Source organism: Pleuronectes platessa, chromosome 10 (assembly GCF_947347685.1).
Source record: "Pleuronectes platessa chromosome 10, fPlePla1.1, whole genome shotgun sequence".
In the NCBI taxonomy this organism is placed as follows: domain Eukaryota; kingdom Metazoa; phylum Chordata; class Actinopteri; order Pleuronectiformes; family Pleuronectidae; genus Pleuronectes; species Pleuronectes platessa.
In genome coordinates, this window is record NC_070635.1 from 3,159,468 (window position 1) to 3,186,187 (window position 26,720).

The 26,720-nt window shown below is 46.2% G+C and overlaps 1 protein-coding gene across 1 annotated transcript in view; it reads left to right on the forward strand.

Moving 5' to 3' along the window:
* LOC128449761 (DNA-binding protein SATB1) overlaps positions 1-18,787 on the forward strand; it is a 53,989-nt gene extending 35,202 nt beyond the window's left edge. The window contains exons 11-13 of the mRNA XM_053433058.1: positions 369-524; positions 15,186-15,392; positions 18,146-18,787. Coding sequence (XP_053289033.1) covers positions 369-524; positions 15,186-15,392; positions 18,146-18,787 — 1,005 coding nt within the window. The remainder of the gene's footprint in view (positions 1-368; positions 525-15,185; positions 15,393-18,145) is intronic.
* Positions 18,788-26,720: the final 7,933 nt, after the last annotated feature.

Genomic DNA, 26,720 nt, shown 5'->3' on the forward strand with positions numbered 1-26,720 from the left:
AAGTGCAAAGCTAATATTCGCCTTTTTGAACAGTTGTTGTTTGAAATAGTTTCTATATAAATATATACGTATGATGCACTATTTTGATTTTAGTTACATCTAATAATTCGATTTTAGTTTGTATGTGAGTGTTAAATTGGCAGAATTCCTTGATAATAAAAAGAAACCATTCAGTATTAAGTGACTGTCCCACATGACTCGGATAATGTAAGAAAATGATTTTAAGGTCAACTACTTTGACTCTGTCCTGGCACACAAACAAAAACTACCACATACACGTGGAAGATTCAATATCTGACAATTCAATTTTTTCGAAAATTGTGGCTGATGTTTTAACTCTTTCATCCCTTTTTCTGTTCCGCTAACAGGTGAAGCCGTCGCCTCTGCCCAGCGAGTGGAACGGCAAGACGGAGAGCTGCATCCTCAACATCAACTCCTCCATCTACGACGAGATCCAGCAGGAGATGAAGCGGGCCAAGGTCTCCCAGGCCCTGTTCGCCAAGGTGGCCGCCTCCAAGAGCCAGGTACCTGAAGCACACCCGGGGAGAAGAGCTCAGTTTGAAACCAGGGGGAGGAAGAGTAGCAGCAAAACCCCTGATGTTACATATCAGCTGTTTTCCATCATCGCTGATTCAGGGTCTTCTTCCAGAAAACACGATTGACCAGGAACATGCAACATGAAAAGAGAGCTCTTTATTTATCTTTCCACAACTGAAGCAAAAAAAAATTGAAACGTGGTCTTTATAAAATACAAAATCTAATATTGACCTGATTTAATTCACCTGAACTGTTTGACACACACACACACACACACACACACACACACACACAGATGATAAAAAGAAGTCGAAACAGAACGGGGCTCAGTGCGTCACCGCGGTCGTTTAGCGGCATAATGACACATGTCTTCTTTATTATGGGTTTGGAGTTTTAACAGCCGACACGGTTTCAACACCAAACAAACCTGTTTATATTAGCTCAGCGAGGCCATGGAGGGGGGGTGCCCTGTTATCTTCCTCCAGAAGAGCAGGGAACTCACACAATACAAGCCTGTGTGTGTGTTGGAAACAGGGGGAAGAAGAGAGAGTCACGTCTTTATTAAAAGCAATTTAAAACTGTGGCACTAAGGAGCTATTATTAAAGGTTTTCGTGTGTCTGTCGGAGGAAGAGTTGGGAAGATTTTCCACCATCGCGCCTGATGACAAAGACAGGGTGGGGGGGGGGGGGGGGGGGGGGGGAATAGATCACCAAGGGCGGAATAATCTAGAAAATATCTGCAAAGGCTTTATTTTTTTTCTTGCTGATTAGGATGATTATACCCCCAGATAGCTTTGTTTTACCAAATTGCAGTTTGATGCACAAACCACTGTTTTTGTTGAGGAGTTCAAAGCCTCGGTGGAAGGCTGGGGAGAGAGAGAGAGGAGCGTGGAGAGCGAGGCGCTGGCGGCTTCAACTCCAACGTGTGTCTCTCCTCCCAGATGAAGGTTTGTCTGGGAACAGGTTTCCACGGTGTGTCTCCTCCACCTCCCTCCCATCCCTCTGTCTTGCCCCTCTACCTCTCGCGTTCCCCCCCCCCCCCCCCGATTTTTCTGCCTCTCTTTCACGTTCCATTCATGGCAGGCGAGTGTGAATGTGAATTGAGCAGCAGATAAGAAGTGTGCTAATTATGCCTGTGAAAGGGGGCCTGGGAGAGCACTTATCTCTGGCTCCATCTCGTAATGGGCGCTCCCCGGGCAGCTGGTCTCCCCCCTTACTACCCAGCCGGCGTTGCCACATCCACCGGCAATGCCAGGCCAGCGGCTGCTCCTCCCCATCAGGACCCCTGAACCCTGACAATCACAGACTATAGCACCCAGTTCTCAGTCACAGTTTCCTCGCAGAGCTTCTGAAACCCTGCACCGGGCCTCGTTCTGGTTTCATTCAAAGTGGGACGAGGTCACAAGTTTACTTTTTGGGGCTTTTCCCTTCGATGTTGTGTCATCGGACACACGATTGTCGTTGTCGTTGTGTTGCAGACGGCAGCAGAGCTCATCGAATAATTGATTCCTTGATTGTCGGAAAATATAATGGAAGCTATTTTTTCCTAATCAGTTAATTGAGTCACTTTCTGAGCATTAAAGCTGTTTTTTTCCAGCTTGTGAAACTTGCTGCTGGTATCACTGGGAATCGGACGTGTTTGGGTTCGGGTCAAACAAAGGAAGCAATTTGAATCCGTCTCTTTGGACAAATTGTGAGGGACATTTTTTGATGATTGCAGACTCAGTTCAAGCTATGAGACGTCATGTGTTTTATTTTAGAAACAGCTAAAGAAGAGAATGAATAGAAAATTGAATCTATCTTCTGCCCAGAGCATAAAATCATATTCCATAGATTCCTTCCATAATCGATAGGTGAGGACGCTGCAGAAGTTTCCAGATAAAGAGTTAGTTGCAGTGAACACACACCAGATACTGCAGCTCAGGTTAGCTCCTCCTTTCTGCTTATTCACTGGTTCCAGAAAAGGTTCCTGGTGCCGGCACTAAACCGGCGCTGGCTTCACGCAACCAGAGAATTCACCTCAAGTAAAAGGAAATTTTCCCGAGTAAATCAGAGAAAACGTCAATATCAAAATGTATATTTGAACGTGACAAAAGCCGACGTCCACGGAGGGTTTCATCCTCGCAGGAAGGAAACAACCAGCAAGCCTGAGGTAGAGCGCCATGCCAGCAGAGACTGCTGCTACTGGGCTGGTGATGAGGATGGAGGATGGGCTGGACTGGCAGCATGCCCACATGGGGTCCGGGAAAAATAATTGTTGGGGGAGGGTGTGTGGAAGAGGCCTCATCTCGGAGGCTGGTTGCCGTCCTGTCGACTCGCCGTGCAGTTCAACCTCTGCCTCTTTCAGCTCGGCTCAGGATTTCCCAGCATTCATTCCAGCTCGCTTACGCAAGCACGGGATCGGGCGACCTGGATCCACTGGTATCGGTCCCGTATGTTTGTCGTGTGTGTGTGTGTGTGTGTGTGTTTGTGTGTGTTTGTGTACATCATGTAGCGTTTTCACTGTTTGTGTGTCGCACGTTCGCCTCATTCACAGAGAGACAGATTAAACGGCTTAGACAGGAAGGAGAGAACCGGCGGAGAACTAAGAGAGAGAGAGAGAGATGTGGAGTTGACGGAGGTCACAGTGGTCCCCAGGGTGGAGGAGCAGTAAACAGGAGTTACCTGATTGGTGTGTGTGTGTGTGTGTGTGTGTGCTTAGGTGTGTGTTTGTCCTATATATAGATGTGTGTTTTGCGTGCATCAAATATAGGTTTGTGTGCAGGGATGTTTGACTGTGTGTGTTTGTGTCTGTCGGTGTACTGGGTGATGGGGGGGTGGGGGGGGGGGTTCCTGGAATGCAGCCACGCCGTCCTCTCCCAGGACTCGTAACCACAGCAGGCCTCTGCCAGCCCTTAACTGCCCCACCTCCCCACCCCTCCTCTCACGTATTCAATGTTGCATTTCAATCACACTTTTACTGCCACAGTCGTAACTGTGGAGCAGCGACTCCAACCCAAACTCCATCAGATTAATGGCTGCCATTCACTTCAAGTTTCAACGTACACTTCTTTTTTGGGAAGCAATCCGTGCCACGCAGTCCAGCCCTTCTGATTTACTACGACTCATATATTCACTCTAAAGATCAGAATTATTATTCATGATCCATCCCGGCGATGACTCGAGCAGATCAGATTCTCCAGCTCCCTCTCTGATGTCAGACTCGGAGGAAACAAAAACCCTGCGCCACTGGTTCAGATCCAGTGATGTCACCGCGCCACTGGTTCAGATCCAGTGATGTCACATCCAGACAGGAGCTGCGTTGGCCAAGCGGCCCGTCTTCCTCTGAGCCCGTGGAGGAGCGAGCTGTGATCGGGATCGCCCGGCGCCGATGTCAACATTACTAACTGGCTCAGTCGGGACTGGAGCGCCATCCCTCGCTAGCTAGCCTGCTTTGTTCTCATTCATGTTAATGGGGGAGGCTTGCTGTGTTGGCTAGCCTGGCAGAGAGAGGGCGGCTAATGTTCGGCTGAGTGATGGGGAGGTTAGCCGAGAGGTGGGGGCCGGGAGCAGCTCGGGGGGGGCAATCCTTTGACACAACTTCTGTGTCTAAACATCCTCGACACTTCCTGAGAGGAATGGCACGGCGGATTGGAATCAGAGACCCCGCTGTCGTAAAACAAGCACCCTGGGAGCCCGGCGCACCGCGGGGCTCAAAGCCCGGCGACTCCTCAATGACCAGCGGAGGAGAGAACCGCTGCCCTCCCTCCACCACGTCTCCTTCTCTCTCTGTCTCTCCCTCACTCGCTCATTCTCCCCTGGAAGAGGCTACACTAATTAGCCAGGCTCTAATGAGACAGAATGGCACTGATCTGGTCCGCCGCTGCGCCACCGGGGGGGCCGGGCTGGGGGGGCTGGTGCAGTAGAGGGGGGGGGGGGGGGTGGCGGTGGCGGAGGGGTGGGTGGGTTGGTGTATGCCATCTGTCACCCTGCACCCGCTTGGCACGGCAGTCCTTGGAGGGGAGGGGAGGGTAGGGGGTGGTGATGCTGCAGGAGGGGGAGGGGGGGGTGAAGCGAGTGGCTCGTTGGGATGGAGGGGGGGGGGGGGGGCGGGTGGAGAGTGGGCGGAGGTGGGTGGGGCCACTGACACCAGGAGGAAGGTGACGGACAAACAAACGCTTCCTCCCTAAAAAATTGACAGATCTCCTGTCAAAGGTGGAGTCGGGGTTTGAATCTCGGATGTTAAACACACAACCCACCCGACCAAAATAACACACACACAAACACACACACACACACTGCTCCATCCAATGGCTGCCTAACAAGAGGGGCAGATGGCTGACCTTTCTAGGGGTGCGCTTGTTTGTGTGTTTCCGAGGAACCGTGCAGGGACGGCACACGAGAAGTCGTGTTCTTTTTTGCACCAACAGTTGTGCGCAGATTGTGTTGAGTTGTGACAAAGTGAAGATGTTTCCAGACACTTGCGTCGCTTCTCATCGGCGTCGGGACGTCTTCATTGTTTCGCTTGCGGCCTCCCAGTTCCTCTCTCCCTCAAATTAGGCAGATCAGAGCGAGCACATCCCGACCCTCGGGGATCTGAAAGGGCCGTGACTGTTTATTAATTGATTTATTGATTTATTGATTTATGATTTATTTATTTATCTCCTGTGCCTGCTTGGTTATTAGGTTGCCATGGGAAACAGGCTAGGCCAGATCTTCTCTATTATTAAAGACACAATTTCTTGAACTGGAGACCGAGCTGTCTGAATAATTAATTTAGCGAGTGAATTATCTTGCAAACAGTTAAGTCCTCCCCTCCCTCTGAAACGAGCCTCTTCTCTTATTGTTTAATGGACAGTGGAATTCCCACCAGTCTGCCCCCCCCGTCGAACCCTCCTCCTCCTCCTCCTCCTCCTCGGGGGTCCCACTGAGCATGCCCACAGCACTTTGGTGTCTCTCCTGCCATCTCTCTCACTTACGCCTTACATGCCACCTCTCACCCCATCTGTCTCCAATCGCACAACTCACTCTCCGCTCCTCGCCCACCTCCTCCCCCCCCGCGCTCCCGACTCGGGTTCTGCCCTCGACAGGACTCTCGTCTCTCTGTCGTCACGTCCGCTGCGTTATCACTCCTCACGTCTTCTCTGCTGGGGACCAGGTGTTCACCAGTTTACTGAACCAGCAGTCCCTCGCTCGCCCCTCGCTCGCCCCTCGCTCAGTGGATCTGTCTCCTACCTCCGCTCTCTTGTTAGCAGGTGGTGTCCGTGTCCCACTGACAGGCGCAGAGTACTCTGCTGTTTCCTTTTCCTACAAATCGTGAGCTAGCCTCCTCTCTCCCACCGCCTCCTCTCCTCCTGACAGACCACACAGGGCTTGTTCTGAGGCCCATTCCCACTAATCTGATCAGGCAGGCAAATACGCCGGGAAAAGCGCTTTAATGATCCCCCTAATTACCTCAAGTCAATACCAACTGTATTATTAGACTCGGGGAAAATATTCCATTAGGGTGCCCCCCGTGGGAGTCCCCCCCCCGTGCGTGCTGATGTCACGCGCCGCGCGCCCCCTACGCTTGTAATTAATTTTATTTACACACGCAGGAATGCACAAGGTCGCACCTGCAGCCCGGAGCCGCCCGACTCGGCCCGCCTAATCAGATCTGTCATAATTACCATTCTGCATGCTTCTGACACACGCCGGGAAATATTTCAATTTAACTACAGCCACTAGCTCCGGCAGATGCAGTCTGGGAGAGACAGAGAGAGAGAGAGAGAGTGTGTGTCTGTGCGAGTGTGTGTGCATGCAGGGCTGTGTGTGTGTGTGTGTGTGTGTGTGTGTGTGTGTGAGTGAGGGGGAATTGCACTGGGAGATATTAGGATCCATCCAAGTGCTCATGCTGGTTCTTGTGTGCACTTGGTTTTCCGATCAGTGTTTGCTCTCACTCTGTCTTTCAGGTTCTCTTCCTCCTCTACTTGTGTCCTTCGGTCACTTTCATCATGTTTAGTTGTGTCCACTCATGTAAACACTCTACTTGAGGTTGAAGATACATTTCCAGGGAGAACAGTTCACAGATCCAGCTCCTGAATATTAATGCTTTTATTTCAAAACACCTTTTTTGGGGATGAAACATTTGTTGGGTTTCATTAACATCTGAAGCAAAACTTGTCGGCCAATTACAAACACTTATTTAGCTGACACAGACAATTTACAGGTTCTCGGCTATTTCAAACCCCTAATTCAATAAGATCAGTCATGATTTATCAGCTTAATTATGCTTTGATATTAGCAATTAGACCCCAGCTTTGAATTAAATCTCAATCAAGCTCTTATAATTGATGGAATCAAACTCCACGTAGGTGCTTTCTGCGTTTGTAATCTCGCCGCCGTCGTTTGTTTATCTCCAGTTCATCTCCGGCGTGTGTGTGTGTGTGTTTGTTGTCTTCCGTGCATTCATCCTCCATCTGCCTCGGCAGTATCGAACAGAAAAGATTATAAACAAGAAGTGAATTATTGGTGGGAGAGCCGTGTTTGAACATTCTGTGTGGCTGTGCAGACGCTGCCGGTTCCCAAATATCATCCCACCGCCGGCCCAAACCAGATTATTGTGCAATTACATCTGTACTAATATTTAATACAAAGAGGCGTGTGTAGCTGGGATTGTCGCTTTTCAACCATTTTGTGCCACACAAACACACACAATCTCAAGTTGCTTACTGGACACAGGGAACATGATTTCTCCCCCATATTCATTTATATTTAATGTGAATTTTTACCTTTTTTACGAGACAAAATATGAATCTTCATGTTTAATTGTAGATATTTTAATTCACACATGTTTACAGAAGGATTTATCCCGTGTTGTGTTATTGTTGCCACGTTCTGTGCTGTTGTGTGAGAGAGAGAGAATTTTGCAGAAATAGAACAAACCGTGCGGTTCAGAGAGAGGAAGCAAAAAAAAAAAAACGTACCCACACAGATGTTTAATGTGCTCCATTTCAGATGGACTGGTCATTTGCCTTTGGTTATTCTTTATGCTCCATCTGCCTCTGTTTGGTTGCTCGGAAAAAATCCCCCGCGCACTTTATTGGTTCTCCAGCCGTGACGTGAACGGCCGCACAGAACTGGTCCGTATTGTTTCTGGGAGCCGGTGCTGACACAGAGACAGTTTCCTGCACAGTCATGCCTCGCCTCCACAATGTGTGCTGTGTTAGCCGTCAGTCTGTCATTGTTGTCCACTGGCGTATTGTATCGGCTGGAGGTCGCGACCCCCTCTCCAGAAAACGCTCGCTGTTTGGCTAAGACTTCTCAGTGTCGCGGCTCGGATAGAGATGAATTGTTTGGCAGTGTGTGATTCCGACTGGCAAAGTGTGTCTCCTGAAGCTCAGCCGCTGACATCCGCACAAAGGAGGATGGTGACACAATCTGGCAACGGCACTCTGGAAAGCCTCCACTCCGACATGACATCAGAGTCACATCGACGTGATTTAATAATAATAATAAAAAATAAGAGACTTGTCAAAGGCGAGTTTCAAATGATTTAGATGACTCAGTTTTTTAATCCTCAGAAGCTTTTCCTTAAGAGACGAGACGTTTGGACTTAAATGAAAACTGGAAACGTTCTCAATCCGTTTTTCCGTGGCGGTGAATCCAAATCTCCGCCGGGCTGATATGTCGTTTCTCTGAGATCTACCGTTTGATCCGTGTGTTTGTGGTCTGCGTGTGAATGTGAATCAGATGGCGAGGTTATGAAAAATGATTCAGACGTAAATAATAAAAAATGTGACTTAACAATAAAGTCGAGTCTTTGAGCTCCATATGCTGAACAGCCGCATATTTTCAGAAAAAGAAAAAATATTTTCCCTTTGTATGAAACCTTCTCTTTCTTCCTTCAGAACCATTTGAGATATTAGTTTCAGTCCTCACTCCGTCTGTTGTGTTCCTGTCTGTGGTCGATCAGCTGAGGGAACCGAGTAAAGGTGTATCGAGTTGTTTCAGGGGTCGTCAGCGTCAGGGCATGTTGCATGTTGGGTAAAAAGTAAATAAGACGTAATCTTCTTCTCAGGGACGCTTGATAAATTAGTATTTTGTGATCTATCAAAGCCATTCCCGGCACAAACCTCATCCTCACTGCGGCTCTAAGTGAATGAAAGAACAGCAAACATGATTACTTTGTGTTTATGACGAATGCACGGTTCCCTAATCTCCTCCTCCTCTCCTGCACCGACACCAATTCCTATGTGAAGATCTCGCTATAGCAGACGTTTTCCAGTGGAAACGTTCTCCGACTGCTTTGGATCTGTGTGACGCCTGCACAGCTTAACCTCTCACATTCATCCAGGGGATCCCAGTGGTGCTGCGAGGATCAATGGTTTTAACAGTGCACCCATTAAGAAGCGATGGAGCCACTGGAACTCAATGCATTAACGCTCGTCTCTTCATTAATGGTCCATATGGAGCTTGTGGGTAGTGTGAGTCTTTGTTGACCTGATCCAGACACTTCAATACAAACAGTAATGGGCAAATAAACAGGACTTTGTGTTGTAATGATCGGTCTATTAGCAGAGAACGATTTGTTTGTCATTATTTAATTTTTCGGGGGGGGGGGGACATAATTGCCATCCCTTCCGATGGCCAGCACAGTTCAATTAGGCCGCTGACCCCGTTTCCCTCTCGCTGTCTTCATACTTTGCCAAAGACAATTTGTACAGTCACTCGTAGCTGCTCTGTTTGCATATAAAGACTTGTTCCCCCCCCCCCCCCCCCTCCCCCTGAAAGATGGGGGTAAAGAATCTGGCCCTGAGTCGGTTATTGCTCATTGTCCCGAGAGGTTTGCATATGCCCGAGCATCAGGAGCATGTTCGAGTCTCGGGCCGTCGTCGGCAGATGGGCGTCCACAGTGGCGTAAGGCATCTACAGCAGAGTTACCTCCTGTGTGGTAGGGTGAGGGGGGGGGTGAGCGTGCACGTCCAGCCACCGGTTTGTCTCGCCCGGGCAGGAGGAACAGGTTTTCTGGCGCACCGTGTTATCGGCTGCATTTATCTGCATGGTGTTGTCTGCCAGAGCTTTGGGCGGCTGCCAGGTTCAAGGAGGAGGAAAGACAATCAGGCATTGTCTCGCCCTCCACTTCTGGTTCTGTCTCCATTGTTCACACAGAGGACAGGGTTGTGTGTCTCTCGGGCCCCTGGAAGCAGCTCTGTCCTCTTACTAAGCATTTCTTCATGTAGGAGGTTTTTCTTTTTCTGTTTTACTTTTCGTTTTCTGATCTTGATTCTCTCTATCGTCTGTTTCTGGGGTTTGGAAAACTGAGCCGTTATTTTTGGACACTCGGTAAACAGAGGAAAGAGAGAGAGAGGAAAAAACCTCAAATGGCAAATTGATGGACATCTGTTGGCTTACTTTATTTATTAATTTGTGCGGTGGCCGAGGTCAGGCTGATGGGGCTGATACCGAGCAAATGAGATTAGAGGGAAGGTGTTGGCCCGGCCGAGTGACCGAGCTCCCTGTCTGCTCGTCCCTCCGTCTGTCTCTCTCTCTCTCTCTCTCTCTCTCTCTCTCTCTCTCTCTCTCTCTCTCTCTCTCTCTCCGCCCGTCGTCCGTCACTGTCTCTCCGAGCTTCCATGTCGGGGGTGCTCTCCGCGGTTATAGCCTGGCGGTGAGAGGGTGGGCGGCCGGGGCCGGTGAATACCATGCTGTTCCCTGACAGAGCAGGCCTATGCTCCCATTGGCAGCTTGTGACTGCAGCGCTCTCATCCACGCTGCAGAGCCGAGTTGAATCTCTGCGCATGAATTCAACTATTGTGTTTTCACGAGGGAAAATATTTTTATCGGAACACCCCGGCTGCTATTTATACCGGCGCCATACAATGGCCCCGCTGAAGAGTTTATTACCCTTTTAATTTGGCACCTTGTGACCCGGGAGCCCCGTGGTCAGATCTACAAGAAGAGGCTGCAGCTTCTCGATTGCTCGTCCTGTTGTTTGAGAAACTAATTAATAATTAAGCAACAATGACCCAGAGGCGGCGGATTATTGGGCAATATTGTGGCAGGTGTGTGCCAACACGGCACGGTAATCCTGAGCCTGTCGCTACTTACTGCTTCCATGAACCTGTTTCCAGCATCTGTGGGATTCGACCTAGAGATTCATGGAGCATCGGGACAAACAGATGAAACACATCGGTTTCCTTCAGGGCGTCGGGTCAGGAGTCGGACTCTGGTCTGGAAGTGATTCACTGATCTGCTGAGTAAACAACACTGACATGTGGAGATGTGCTTTATTAACTCTTCACAGTTTCTAACATCGTCAACTTCATTAATGCCACCAAGGTTTTTATCAAGTCATCTTAAAAAGCTGCCAACCCCTGTCTGGGAATTAAAACCAGTTTGAAATTATTCTAATTGATCTGCTATTTATTTCCCAAATTAATTGATTAGTTGCTCGATTGAGGATTTATAATATAAAGCTGTTTTGCGTGTTATTTATTTTCTGATTGTTGTATTTCTACATTTGATGCTGTTATTTTAAGACATTTTGAACAAAGTTATTTTATGAAATATAACCACAAATATAATTCATTCTTTAGTCAGTAAATGTTGATTAAAAAAATGGTTTAAAAATAATCTTAATATATCTGCAGACCGATGTGCATCTTTTCTCCAGCTCACTTGTTAGCTGGGCTTGTTCTCCCTGAGTCGTGTTCCTGTGGCTCAGCGGAGAGTGGGCTGACGAGAGGTGTGAGACTCAAACATGATGTCTAATTAAAAAAAAAAAAAATCTGTAATATCAGTTTCTACTGTCTCTAACTGGAGTGTAGGTTTTTACTCTTAAGTGATAATCATCCACCTCGTCAGACTCAGACTGATCTTGAATCAGTCCTCTGGTTCCTGCGGCTCGAGACAGTTTCTTGACAGAACAGGAGGGGGGGAGGGGGGGGGGAGCTGCTGTGAGTCCTGTGTGGCCTGTTCTGAACTACCTGTTCTGTTTATTTATAGAGGGCCCTTAATGATCTTCAACCAGAGCACACTGCATTGAAGGGCCCTAGATTGTTGTTTTTTTTTGTTTCCCGGACTGTGTTGGAACACTTTAGTATCGACGTCCACGATCCAATGGAGAGCGGGGGGGGGGGGGGGGGGGGGGGTCGGTGCTTGTCCGCCGCAGTGGAGAGAGGCTCAACAAATCCCATTAACCAGTCGGTGAGGGGGAAACAGACTCTCAACAGAAGCGGTGGAGTCACCACACTGTGAGGGATAAACTTCACACGGCTTCCAGTTAGTGGGAGAAACCAGTTGAATGCAAACTTTCAAACCGGAGTCAGATTCCTTTACACTCTCTCTTTGTCTTCCTGGTTTCTCGACCATCTTTGTCTCTCACCTCTCTGTCCCCCCCCCCCGTCCCCCCCCCCCCCCCCTGCTGTCCTGTCATTGGCTGTCCTGTGGAAGCAATGCAATTAGACAAACACAAACAAAGCTCTTGAAGCTGCCGTGGAAAACGCTGACGGTCCAATGTCCACGAAAAAAAATTCAAACATGTTCCACGTCGCCTCGAAAGCTGCAGAAGAAGAAGAAGCCGTGCAAACAAACGTTCCCACTCGTGAACTAATAAACTGTCTGTACTTTATTTCATCAAATGGACTTCCTGGCGTTGGAATGGAGTTCACGTCGAGCCTTTGTTTGACTGGCTCTGCTACTTTGGGTTTAATCCTGCTGGTTTGGGGAGTGTTTGAGTTGGATTACTCCATCGCTGGGCCGGGGTACTGTTTCCCTGGCTTTGACAAGATGGTGTGTTGTGGGTGGTTTGTGTGCGACTGTTTGTGTTTTGTCTTGCGTGCATGTGTGTGTGTCTGTGTGTGTGTGTGTGTGTGTGTGTGTATGTGTGTGTGTTCTCCCTCACTACCGAATCAGCTGAAACCACAGACAGCCCAACTAGAGCGCCATCCAAATCCCTCTGCATGCAAATTAAAAACGCAACAATAAACGTGGCAAAGGAACAAGGTGGGCATGCAAGCTCGCTAGCTTTACGGCCCCCTCTTCCCTCTCTCCTCCCTCTCTCCCTCTCCCCCTCTTTATGTCTCCCTCTCTCTCTTTCTCCCCCCCCCCCACCCCTCCCTCTCGGCTCCCTCTCCAAAACCCCTCCTGGGTTTGATGTGGCTTATGGGAGGAGTTGGAACAGGGGACACAACCAAACTGCTGAGTTATCTCCTGCATGCAGTGTGGCGACGTGGCTCTGCCCTCTGTGTGTGTGCATGCGTGTGTGTCTGTGTGTGTGTCTGTGTGCGGACCAGCAGCGCGGTGTAATCCTGTGGAAATGAAAGGTGCTGCCGCGCACTGGCCGGGAGATTACAGCGCCGCTCTGTCACTCTGCCAGGATGGAGTACCCGGCTGAGCGAGTAGCCCTCTCTGACACACACACACAAACACACACACAGACACACACTCTCTCACCTCACTGCTTCTCTTTGACGCGGCGTTTTTCTCCACGCCGGCTACACCCCCTCCTTCTTCATCCACTCTTGTCCCTTTACAGCTTTGTTGTAGCTTCACCACAGATTCTTCCCACCTCCTCCTCCTCTTCCTCCTCTTCCTCCTCCTCCTCCTCCTCCTCCTCGCTCTCCCACACAGCTCTACAGTGTGTTGTTTCCCTCCACTCTCTCTCTCTCTCTCTCACACACTCACACTCACACAGACACACACTCGCCTGCTGAGGTTTGGTTTGTCACGTCTCAGCCTGGGTGACCACATCACTCAGCCCCTGCAGAGCCCGTCTGTCTGCTCGGTCGTGACTCCTCGGTTTATCACTCGGCTCAGTGAACAAACACAAAATACACATTTGATTCACTGATATCAGGAGAAGATTTGTTTGTTATTTTTCCGTGTTTATTCCAAACATTCACCAGACAAACATCCGGGGCCTGGGACGTCAGCAGCTGCAGCCTGTTGAGCTCTCACTTAACTTTTATATTCCACAGTTAAGACTGTCACACAATCACAGAATCAATAGTCTATTTAAAGTCGGGACAAGCTGTTTGTGTTTCTTAATATCTTACATTACACCAATTTTTCATGTTTTCCAACGACATTGTCATGTGACTATTTTTTTCCAATCAGGCCCGTGATAAAAGTTTAATTAGCTCATGATTGGTAATTACAGACCACCCAGGCACTGTGGGAACATTGGGTTTATTCTGCTAAAAAAGGAAATGATGGATGAACTGATCAGTTGATTTGAAGAATCTTAACAAACTTAACTCGTCTTTTTTAGTTCTATCATCTGCAACTTTGAATTTTCACTCTGATCTGAACCTGATACCACGTCCTGATCTCAACCTGGAACCTGAGGCTGAACTCTGAGAAGATCAGAAGCACTAAGAAGCAGAGAGATGAGAGAATAAAAGCATGTAGTTAGAATCCAGGGCTGCAAATAATGACCATATTCAATATTTATTCATCTGTTTATTATTGTTTGTGTCTATATCGTGTTAGAAAATAGTGAAAATGGAATTGTAGAATTTCTTAAAACTCGAGGTAATGCTGCAGATTGATGTTTTTGTCTGAGCTGCTTTTAAAAACCCAAAATATAATAGTCATAATAATAATAAACAAAACAATCAGTCAAATAAATAGTACAATTGTACGAAATTATCCCTTTATCGACTAATTTTGATTAGTTTGATTCTCCACATTGTATTATTCTTACAAATATCTGCACACATTAAAATATCAGTGAGATAAATGTAAAATGACGTTTAAAATGATCAGAGTTATTATAACTGTTATGAGCTGCGCTGCATTAACATCAGAGTCATTTTCTCTACACAGAGAAACTCCCGATGATGAATCCGTGATTCATCTCAATGCAATCTGCTTTGTTGTGTTACTTTGAAAGAACAAAATCTTGATCATATCTTCCCCCTCAAAGAAAAATGTTTTATAACTCAGCGTGACACATAAACATATAAAAACTACAAGTGAAGCTCAGTCTGTCTTTCATGGCTCAGTCTCAGCCCCGTGTCTCACTCTGAATCAAGGTCACCCTCGTCACTTCTCAGATTGTAGTTCCCCGCTCCTCTTCCTCAGCTCTGTGTGTTTCATGGCCCTCTGCTGGAGCGTTTCAAACATGGGAGTCGCTCGCTGCCCCCCCGAGGCTGCTGCTCAATATGCGAGCGTGTGCCTCTCGTCACGTCGGATCCTTCCCTCTCGCTGTGTTGCTTGACCTTGGCTGATTCACGGCTTCATCTGCAGCTGCGGCTGGAAAAAAAACAAACTCACTAACTGCAGGTGCAGCCGTCGTGAAATAATAAGACGTCTTGTTTTTATAGTTTCATTTTCTTTTCAGCCCTGGAAAGTGTTTTTTGGAAAATGAGGATTTTAAGAATCACTTCCATCTCGGTCACTTTTAGAAGCAGGTTTAATAATCACAGTTATTACTGAATATTGGGATTTTGTTATTAATAATCTGAGGTTTACTTCATGAACCAGTTTCCATATTTTTGGGCCTACAACTGGTTTTAACCCAGTTGAAAGAGCAACAATTCATTTCAATGACCTGTTCACATATTGGAGTGTGAAGACCATGTTTAACCGAGCTGCTCTCTCTCTCTCTCTGTCTTCTCTCTCTCTCTCTCTCTCTCTCTCTCTCTCTCTCTCTCTCTCTGTCTTCTCTCTCATCCCTCGTTCAGGGCTGGCTCTGTGAGCTGCTCCGCTGGAAGGAGGACCCGTCCCCGGAGAACCGGACGCTCTGGGAGAACCTCTCCATGATCCGCCGCTTCCTGAGCCTGTCGCAGGTCGAGCGCGACGCCATCTACGAGCAGGAGAGCAGCGCCGGGCAGCAGCAGCACCACGAGCGGCCGTCCCACCTGATGCACATCTCCAGTGACCAGCTGCAGGTGAGGAGGAGGACACGGGGACACTGAGACACTGAGACACTGAGGGACTGAGGGACTGAGGGACTGAGAGACTGAGACACTGAGACCATGATAGACTGAGAGAGTGAGAGACTGAGAGACTGAGAGACTGAGACCCTGATAGACTGAGAGAGTGAGAGACTGAGAGACTGAGAGAATGAGACACTGAGACACTGAGACACTGAGATACTGAGATACTGAGACACTGAGAGACTGAGACCCTGAGGAACTGAGACCCTGAGACACTGAGGGACTGAGACACCGAGACACTGAGACACTGAGACACTGAGACACTGAGACACTAAGACCCTGAGACACTAAGAGACTGAGACACTGAGACCCTGAGACACTAAGACACTGAGACCCTGAGACACTAAGAGACTGAGACACTGAGACACTGAGACTCTGAGACACTGAGAGACTGAGATACTGAGACACTGAGAGACTGAGACACTGAGAGACTGAGACACTGAGGGACTGAGATACTGAGACACTGAGAGACTGAGAGACTGAGACACTGAGAGACTGAGAGACTGAGACACTGAGACTCTGAGACACTGAGACTCTGAGACACTGAGACACTGAGACACTGAGAGAATGAGACACTGAGACACTGAGAGAATGAGACACTGAGACACTGAGATAATGAGACACTGAGAGACTGAGACCCTGAGAGACTGAGACACTGAGACACTGAGACACTGAGAGAATGAGACACTGAGACACTGAGACACTGAGCTCAGGAATCAGGTTGTTTATTAGGAAATTAACTTTAAACCTAATATCCATCTATGTAATTAAAACAGATTCATTTTTCTGAAGAAATACTCATTAAACACTGGATTTATTTATAGTAAAACCTAAAAACAAGACAAATTCAATTAAATATTCTAAAATTGCACAGGTTTCCTGAATATTATCTTTCATACACTTCATTACACATGTTGATCTTCATGTGGGAAACACAGATACATGAAAATACATCTGCACGGTTCCACTGGGGATAAGTTTATCAATCTGTTAATTAAGAGAAAACTCATTTGCAACTATTAAGATCATTGATTTTTGCTGCTTTTCTTGTTACGAGGAAATTTGGTTTCTGATCAGTTTTTATCAATACTTTCAGAATATTTATAATCATTTAACAAACTAAAACATATTTTGAGTTTCTACCCTAGTTCATGTGTTCAGGGAGCAAGTGAGACACAAACAAACCCTCCACAGATTAAACTCTGCTTATTGAAGCTTTGCATATTCTCTTATTTTCCCCTGAATCGGAAACAAAGACGTTAACAAATTAAAAAAACAAAACATAATTTTCCCTCCGTTCATTTAATCTTTACCAATTTTCCCTGGAATTTGTAATAAACAACACTCGGGAATTTTTTATGAACTCTTGTTAATTCGAAACAAAGCGAACACTTAAAAAAGTTCCACTTCCCGGTGAACGTTGAAAAACCGCGTCATTAGTCTGAACTTATTTAATAAAGCTGCTTTATAAGAGACATCTGGCAGATGAAGAGGAAATAACACACGGGCTCCGTTAACGGTCCAAATATCTTAATGAAGCTCAATAATATATTTCTATTAAAAGTCTGAGCCGCTGCCGAGTGGCTGATGAGTTATTCGGTTACTTGGATACATGGCCGGTGTTTCACAAAGGCTGCCATTATAAAGATATAAAGATATAAATGAGGTAATAGGATTCCTCTCGCAAATCAGTTTCAGCAGCAGATATGGGGGGAAAAAAAGGGGGGGGGGGGGGGTAAATGTTGTTTGTACTTTACATGCAAACAGAAATAGTGTGAGATTGATAAAATGGGATTATTCCAGGTTTAATGTCGCAGTTTTACATCGTCCATAAGAGACGAGTGTTTAAATATTTTGTGGCCCCGTCCCTCAATAACACGATGCATTAGCCAAATTAGCTCCCATTCGCTCACCAGCAGCGATCATGGCTCGGTTTACTGCTGCCGGAGAATCACTTCTCTGGGTGCGTTTATGCAGCTGGCGAGCGGAGTCCCTGCAAAGTGCTGCTTTTCAAACTTCATTATGAAACACCTCGTCCACAGCGTCTGACTCAGGAGTGGAGAATAAAAAAAAAGAGAGAGAGAGCACCCATTCCACCGGGTCAATGGGGAGGAGGGGGGGGGGGGGGGGGGGGGCTGCCCACTCGCTTCCCTCTCCAGCCACACAATGAGACATTTTTTTACGAGCAGTGTGTGTCATGTGTTTACACTGACGGGGGATTGTGCGACGGCCCAGTGGAAACCGTCGGTAGCGTTCTCGCACTGCGGCAAATCAGCCGCCCCATCGCGGCGTGGATTGTGCACAGGGAGCTTGTTTATCACTGGTGAGCAATAGAGCCTGATAAGCAGCCGAGGATATAATAGAGAGGCCAGTTTCCCTGTGAATTCCCACTGTGTGCAGGGCTGATTGTGTTGTCTGACTCCCTGTGTGTGTGTGTGTGTGTGTGTGTGTGTGTGTGTGTGTGTGTGTGTGTGAAGCCTCTGGCCCCCACAATGAGAGACACAATCTCCCACCACCAAAAAAGGGAAGAAACACACACATCTGCAGCACTGATTACATTCAGTGAGATGTTCCATGGAACATTCCTTCCACCACACAGCGGCTCTCCCTCACAACTCAATTGATTTTAATGAAAGGCCTTATTACGACGCAGATGAGTGTTTGCTGATAACATCCCCGGCTCTCCTCCCTCTCTCCCACTGCAGGCTCAGTCGCTCCAGCCACAGCAGCAGCACCAGGCCTCCCTGTCTCTCCAGCACCCCTCCCAGCCCCTGTTGTCCCAGCAGCCTTTGCAGCACCTGCAGCCCAACGCCGGCCCCCGGTTGCCGCCTCGCCAGCCCTCCACGGCGTCCCCGGCCGAGATGGAGGACGAGTGCGGCCGCGGGGGGGGCATCAAGTCCCGCATCGGCGGCGGGAAGATCTCCCTGGAGGCTCTGGGCATCCTGCAGAGCTTCATCCAGGACGTGGGCCTGTACCCGGACGAGGAGGCCATCCACACGCTGTCGGCCCAGCTCGACCTGCCCAAGCTCACCATCATCAAGTTCTTCCAGAGCCAGCGCTTCTACGTCAACCACCCGGCCAAGGCGTCCAAGGAGCCCGGGAACAACCACCACCACCACCACCACAGCAGCACGGCGGCCACCACCAACACCACCAGCAGCAGCAGCAGCAGCAGCAGCAGCAGCCCGGCCTTCGAGGAGGAGCTGACGGACTTCAGGGAGAGCGGCGAGCTGCTGAAGGAGCTGGAGGAGGGCACGCAGACCAACAACACCATCTTCTCCATCAAGATCGAGGAGCAGCTGGGCCGAGGAGCCGAGGCTCAGTGCGAGGCCGAGGCCAAGGAGTAGGACCGCTTCCCCCCCCGCCCCACCCCCCCACCCTGTCTGAACGTCCACTGAGAGTTCCCCTGTGCACACACTGACTGACTGACTGTGCTGAACCACCACACTGCAGATAGACAGAGCAGTGTTTTTTAATCAGTACAGACCCACAGACTGTACGAGGAGTGTTTCTACTGTATCAGCTACAGACACACAGACACACTGGAGAAAACCCATTTCAGATTCAAGTACTACTTTTTGGATTTTGTAAAACTTGTAATATTCACTGTAAAGACTGATGCATCGTTTAAATCATCTGCACAAAATATTTAAGTATGTTGCCGTGGATATTTGCTGACTGCACTCTATGTCTGTTGTTTTACACTGACTTACTTTATCTTTTTTGAGCTACTGATTATTATTATTATTATTATTATTATTATTATTATTATATTTAAAAAGAAAAAAGTCGTGCCAGGACTTTGAATAGGTGTTTACGTACGTGATGTTTAACTGGATTTAAAAAAAATTAATAAAAAAAAAAGCAAATGAAATTGAGGACCAAGTGGTTGACAAGGCCTTAAAGAGAGGTGACTGGTCTGGAGCCTGCTGGCAGATCAGCTGTTCTGAGAATGGGATACCCCCCCCCCCTCCCCAGCCCAGCCCAGGGGCATCTCCAAGAACAGCTCAGTCTTTACGTATTATTTGTTAGGGAGGAAATATAAATATATATATATATATATATAAATATATATATATAAACATATATTGTAACTGTAAAAAAAAAATACAGTCTTAAAGAAACTATGCCAACAAATGCCTTGTACTATACGGCACTGCCGATGTTAGATTATTTTGCAAAACCTTTGTCACTGTAACTTTCTGAATTTCCACACAGTTAGAAAATGTGAATTCCACAATGTGTTATGTTGTCCGACATTATTTATTTGCAGTTGATGCAGTGTTTCTGATGTAACTACTTTTTTTTTAAAGTTTTTATGTTCCGTAGCGCTTTTCTTTTTTTTTAAAACTCCAACCGATCTTTCATTTGTTTTTATTTGTTTTAATTTTATTTTCTATTTATAAATGTAATTTCGATGGGCAGTAAAAACAAAAAGTGTCTTAAACGTTTTAAATGGAGAAATGTGCTTTAAAGGTTGCCTATAAAAAGTGCTGTATGTCGAGCAACCTATGCTACAAGCTTCACGATTTAATGTTGTATGCAAATTTTTACTATCATGCAAATAAGCTTAGGTAAAATGACTAACCTATAGAACACCTTAGAGAGAAAAACATATGCAATCCGTGTGAAAAATCAATGTCTGCGATGTGTCTTCCTTTGGTTAACAATCCAATTCAAAAGAAAAAAAAAAAAAAAAACTATTCCTGTATAAATATCCTGTATAAAAGTGTTTCCTTTTTTTATGAGTTGATTTCGATGAGAACAGTTATTTTGTTACGACTGTTTTATAAGTGTTTCCTCGGTTCCCTCTCTTCAGACGCGTTCTAACTAGAAGTGGTTATTGATTGTTGATTACACAATTAAACTGTTTGTATTGTACCACAGATTTTTCTTGGCATTAACTCGACCAGACTCTTTTGACACCAGAGGCTTTTTTTTTTCTTCCTCCTCCTCTTCCTCCTCCTCTTCCTCTTCCTCTGGAAACAAGAAAAAACACAAGGAGCGATGTAAATTGTTTTAAAAACCCACCGCTGAGATTCCGGCTCCAGACTCATTCCGCTGAACACGTTCTTTGTAATAACTGTAAATATCACATCTTATGAATCATTGATTGTTTATTACTGTAAATATATTTGAAGTTTGTGCAGCAGCAGCAGCAGCTCAGCGTGGAGGAGCTGAAGTTTCTGTGGCCCCGGTTCTCTTCTCCTGAATCTTCACTGCTCCTGCTGAGTGTATCTGAAGCACCTGTGAAATAAACCCTGAAATAAAGAGATGTTTGAGATGTGAACACCTGGAGTAACGCAGCCGTCTGCAGGGAGTTGGGAGGAGGTGGGAGGAGGAGGTGGGAGGAGGTGGTGCAGGTGTCCCGACCTCACTGTGAACCGCAGGTGAGGCCGGGGAGTCGGCACCTTGAGGAAATTACCCTTCGCCTGTTAACACCCTGACAAAATGTGCCAGTCTCTCTCCCGGCCGGCGTTTCCTTCATGTTCTGCTATATTCTTCTTTTTTTTCCCCCATGAATAATAAAAAGCCAAGAGTGTAACAGTGTGTGTGTTCAGAGGAAAAGAAAAACAGATCATAGGGAGTGTTGGTTAAAGGTGGAGAGAAGATATATAACTAAACTTTTCCAGGAAGAAGAGAGGCAACATTACGCTTTATTAGTTTCTGACTCTGACATTAAAGTGACAAATCGAGGTGAAGGCAACAATAACAAATATTAAAAAGGATTAAAAAAAGTTTACGTCACCTTTGTTCCCTTTTGTTTGGGACCAAGTTGCAAATGGAACTCGAGATTTTGTGACGCAAGATAGGATCCATTACAGATTTGGTGCGAATCCGGGTTCAGGGATTTATTTTTACCACTTTCGTTAATATTGCGAGATATTATCTTTACCGCTTATTCTTCGAGGGCTGCCCGGAGGGGGGGGGGGCGGTTAACCTTTGACCCTGGACAGATCGGCATCATATCACTGAGTTCAACAACCTCACACACTCACACCTACAGTGGATTTAGAGTCTAATTAACCTAACTCAAGTGTTGCTGGTTGGAAGACGGCTGAGAACCCAGAGAGACACGTGGAGAACATGCAAACTCCACACAGACAAACTGGGACTCGAACCGGGAACCTTCCTGCTTCCTTCTTAGGGAACTGATCCGTGAGCCTGTGTAACTCGGTGCAGCTTGTTTGGAATTTAATGATTCTAGTTATTTATAGTGAACAGTCACTGAAAAGTTTTTTAACACGTGACGAACATTCGTGGATCAGTGAGGTCACTAAAGGGGATTTCTGTGTGGAGGAGAAACTTCTAATAAAAGTTTTAAACTCATTAATTAAGTTAAATATCTTCAAAAGTTGAAAAAGACATTTAAAAAACCAGCGTCAACACAGAAATGTTTTCAGCAGACGCTTCATTGAAGTGGATCTCAGGCTGAAAAGGTTCACGACCATGGGAGCTGCAGTTCTGTGCTGACACACACACACAAGTACACACACACACACACACACACACACACACACACACACACACTCACACACACACACACACACACATCAAAGACTTTCCCAGATGTGAAAATAGAAATGATAATCACAAGAAGAATGGTGACTGATGAATCACTGACTCTCACCCGGGCTTCTCATGCTGCGGCTTATTGAAGAAATTAGCCGGCTGCATAAGACCAGTTTCCCAGAGAAGCTCTCGAACTGGAGCTGTCGTCTCGTCGTACTGGGATCAATGGTTTTACTGGGGAGGTTTGGAGAAAGGATAAATGTCATGGCAACATAACTCACTGAGTTACTGGGATTCAAACTACAGACTGATTCACACTGGTGCTGATATAAGTGAGGAAATCAAATTCAAACACAGATGTATTGGTTGAAATAAAGACATTTAATGATTTCTATGTTATTATCAAATCCTTATGACAGAGAAATGTAATCCAGGCTTGATATTTTATTGTTCAACTATAAACTTTATTAGAAATAACCAGAAAGAAAACAATTATATCGAAGTTGAATTAGAAAAAAATGAGTTTTTTATCTAAGATTTTAGACAAATGCACATCTCTTCTGCATTTATCAATTCTGTTAAATATAAAACATCAAACATGATAATGTTGGATTTTTACTGGTCCACTGAGAAACCAGTCGATCTCCAGTCCAAACCAAGTCAGAGGTCGCCCCCAATAGAAAGCTGAAAAATAATCGGATGTGGAATTCATATAAATATTTGAAGTGAACAAACGTTTTAAGGTGGTAATAGAACATTTTGTGAAATTTGGCCTCATATTCATCAAACTCAGCACTTCAACTTAAAAAATGGCTGAAGTCCTGAATTCAAAGTTACACAAAAGCTCAGAAAAACATTCATAAAGTATTAAAGACACATTGATGCATCAGTATTTAACGCCAGAACCCCCCTAAAAAAAACCTATATCGAAAGTGTCCCTCTTATGAAGACGTCCCGTCCTCTAGCTCCAGCTCAGTGTCCAGACCCTGGTGGACGCCAGATGATCAAAGTCTGTTCCTCCGATGAGTTTCTCAGAATTCAAATATAATGTCTGTATAATTTAAAACAGTGCATCATATTTTATAATCATGTTTGTTCTGTAAAATCTTTGTCTGTAAAGTAAACCTGTCAAATAAAGGAGTCGGAAATATTTTTCTTTTTTAAAAGTGCTAATGAAATGGAAATGCTCCGGTATCTCAGGGGAGAACTTCAGTCACAGAAAGAGAAGTGAAGATTTGAATTTGAGGAAATAATTCAGTCGAACTTTAAAGATTTATAATCAGTTGAAGTTTTTATCTTTGCACTTGTGCAGGACGGACACAGTTAAAGACCCCCCCCCCCCCCCCCCCCCCCCCCCACACACACACCCCAGAGTCATGAAGACGTCAATCATCTGAGCACATTAACACTTCACAGACGACTGGAAGGAACCAGGAGTTTGTCTGAATGCAGATTAAGTGGCATCGTTGTGTTGTGTTGTTCCCTCTCAGTTTTGTGTCGTACATCAGTTAAACGTGTGTGAAGCGTCTCCCTGAAGGTTCGAATCCCTCGTCTCCGTCCCCCCCGTCCCCCCGTCCACCCCCCCCCGTCCTCCTTCCTCCCGTCACCTAATCCGTCGCATGTGACGCTGCAGCCGCCAAACGTTCGACAATTAGTTTCCCAACAAACCACAAAAAATTTTTTACAGCATCATGAGGACGTGTAATTGTATTGCTGGCAGCTGACGAGCTCCGGGGGAAGAGGACGGGACATGAAACAGTCCCGAGGACAAACAGGTCAAACATCTCGTCCTCGTCGGGACAAATTTTTTCCAAATTGAGATAAAAAAGACTGAATTTGATTTGATTTGAAATTAATTCGATGAACTGATTCGCCTCGTTTGCAAATCACACATCGGCCATTAGACGTTTATCCGACACCTCATGTAAGACACATTTCTTACCCACAATGCATTGCCCCGAACGCACCAGTTTGTGCCTGTGGAGGTTTCAAAGGCCTGTGGTAGATTTACTGGGCAGCAACTTGTTTCTGCTTGGTTCAGCTGCAGATGAACTGGGACGTTTCACTCAGGTTGCTGCAGCACAACATCGGCAGGTCGGGCCTCGTGCAGTCGAGTCCTCGGTGACTACCCATAAGCCCCTGGGACTGCGCAGTGAATCAAACAGGAAATGCAGCAGAAAGCCTAATAAAGTTATTCTAATGATAGCAATCTCCACGGGACCCGACGTGGATCAGAAACTTCCTCCTTCTCTCTCTCTCTCCAGCCGAGAACCAGACAGTTCTCTCCACCTCCCGATGTGGAGAAGCGGAAGCTGAAGGTTAGAGGTGTGGAAATTAATAGGATTAATCACGGAGTTGCCTCCTCTCCTGCTCTTTGCCTTCCGGTTTTCAGGAGACGAGATTAAACATGAACCGACTCAGGAGGGAATCGAACCGTCCGTCTGATCACGTTCATCCAGCAGCTTCTCGCTCACATGAATATTTATACTCATTTCTGGGAGAAAAAAAAAAAAAAAGTGGCACATACACCCTCGTCTGACTGACTTTATTAATAACTTCTAATTTTCATTAGGATTCCATACAGTTTTTTAATCCGGTTGGTTCCAGTCTGGGGAGAAGATGGTGGAATTGGAGCTTGTGGTCGGTTTCAATCGGCCTCAGCGGTGACGTGGGACATTCCAGGTCCTACATGTGTTTGTGTTGGAGGCCGCCTACCCCCCCCACCCCCTCAGTCATAACAGCTTTTGTGTGAAGTTTGGCTCCAGACACAACAAGCGGCCGGCGGCTCCACGCAGCTCAGACCTTCACCCTCTGTTTACACCTCAACGTCTACCTGCAGCTGAGTGTTGTGGAGCGGACGAGTGGATCTGCTGAGTCATCTTCAAACTGCCTCCTCTCACCTGACTGTGAGCTCAAAGACACAGATTGACCTTCTGACCTCATCCAGAGGAAGGAGTTTTGTGTTCAGTGTCATGTGACTTGTCCAGAAACGCCTCCAACTCACATGTGCTCACCAGAGACCACACGTCTGATCTCTAGATGTAGAATCTGTTGACTTCTGGTTTCTGCTTTGACCAATCAGGTTGGAGGTAAACAGTCCGTGTGGAGAGTGAAGGAGGAGAAACATATTGACTGACACCTGTTGGCTGTTATAGTTTATCTGCTTTCATAAGCTCATGGTTGTGAGTAGATATGAGCTGAAACGTTGTGTGGAGCTAAAACACAAAGAAAGAGTTTGAGTGTTTGTGTCGTTTTGTGCAGAAATGTTCAAATTGTTTGATAAAAGAAAAACAGGAAGTGACAGGAAACCTTCTGCAGACATTCAACACATAAATAAGATTATTAAAGAATGGACAATAAAACTAAGCAGTGACGTTTTCCAAAGCAAGAATAAAAAATCAAACCAGAACAGATATATTCTTCACCTAGGTTTGTATAAAACATCTCAATCAGTTTTTATATTGAATATCGTAGGAACATGTGTAAATATAAAATTATTATTTGTTGGATTTCTCTCTGTCCTTGGTCACGTAATTTAAAAATAAATTATATATTTTTAAACCATTTTATTTGCTATTAAAAATGATCTTTGTTCAATTCTGTTATTCACACTAAAGCTAATATTCGTCCTCTCTGTATTTTTGTCACACTTATATATGTCAATTTTTTTCATTTCAATTTTCTGTCATACTCAGTTGTGTGTTTAAGCCGTTCTGATTTAAATTATGTATTTTGTATCTATGTTGTGTGAGATGAACCAAACTAATCCGTCCGGTGTTAAAGATATAGAGTTAAAATATTAATACGTGTTTGTTCTGCTGCTTCCTTTGTCTGCTGGTGAGAAGTTATAAATATCTGTGCCGCCTGCAAAACAGAAAAAATCCCGGTGAAAATGATCTCATCTCTATTTATCGAGTCCGCGGCCTGTTGTTCATTCCCCAGGAGTTGAACTGAAGTGGCCTCTTGTTATTTCAAGCACTAATTGAACTCATTCTCCTTTTTTCCAAACCTGTCTTCGCACTTTTCATTTTAAAGCAATAACTGGTGGATGAACAACTCCACTCAGCGGGCGCCACTCGTCACAATGGGCTCCACTCGTGCATTGACCAAAACAGACTCGACAGGGAAAGTTGCATCACAGCTTTTTCAAAGTGCCACTTATCAGCCTGAATAACATTTATTATATTCAGCTTGTTTTGTTCATTTCAATCCATATCCTGATTTTAAGCTTTGAGCCTTTTCATGAGGATTTAGAAGCTTTTGACTTTTCCACAAGCTTTTTTTATTCAAACCGAGACCTTTCAAAATAAAACTCCTTCCTTGATTTAACTAAATGTCCCTAAACCAAGAAGGACCTCTGCAATATTCGAACCTCACTGAACTTAACTCGGTGGATTGAGGTTAAACCGCGTTCGCAGCTGTGCCGGTGTTTGAAGACGGGAGTGAGCGATGATGCTGATCCTGGAGCAGTCGACCAAATCTGCACGGGGGGGAGGGGGGGAGGGGGGGGGGCTGAGGTGCAGATACTTCATTCAGGCACTTCTTCCCTCTGATCATAATTGCCCAGTGACAGATGGGCAGTTGGTGAGCAGCTCTACACGAGTCAGGTGACGTAACAACGAGCTGCAGGACCGAGCCGCGTTAAAACGATCGTAACTTCCAGGAAACATCCGATAACTTGGAATTGTCGTAAATCTACCCCCCCACCCCACCCCCACCCCCCACCCACCCCTCGTCGCAGGTGAATGGCGTGAGGCCTCTTCTTTT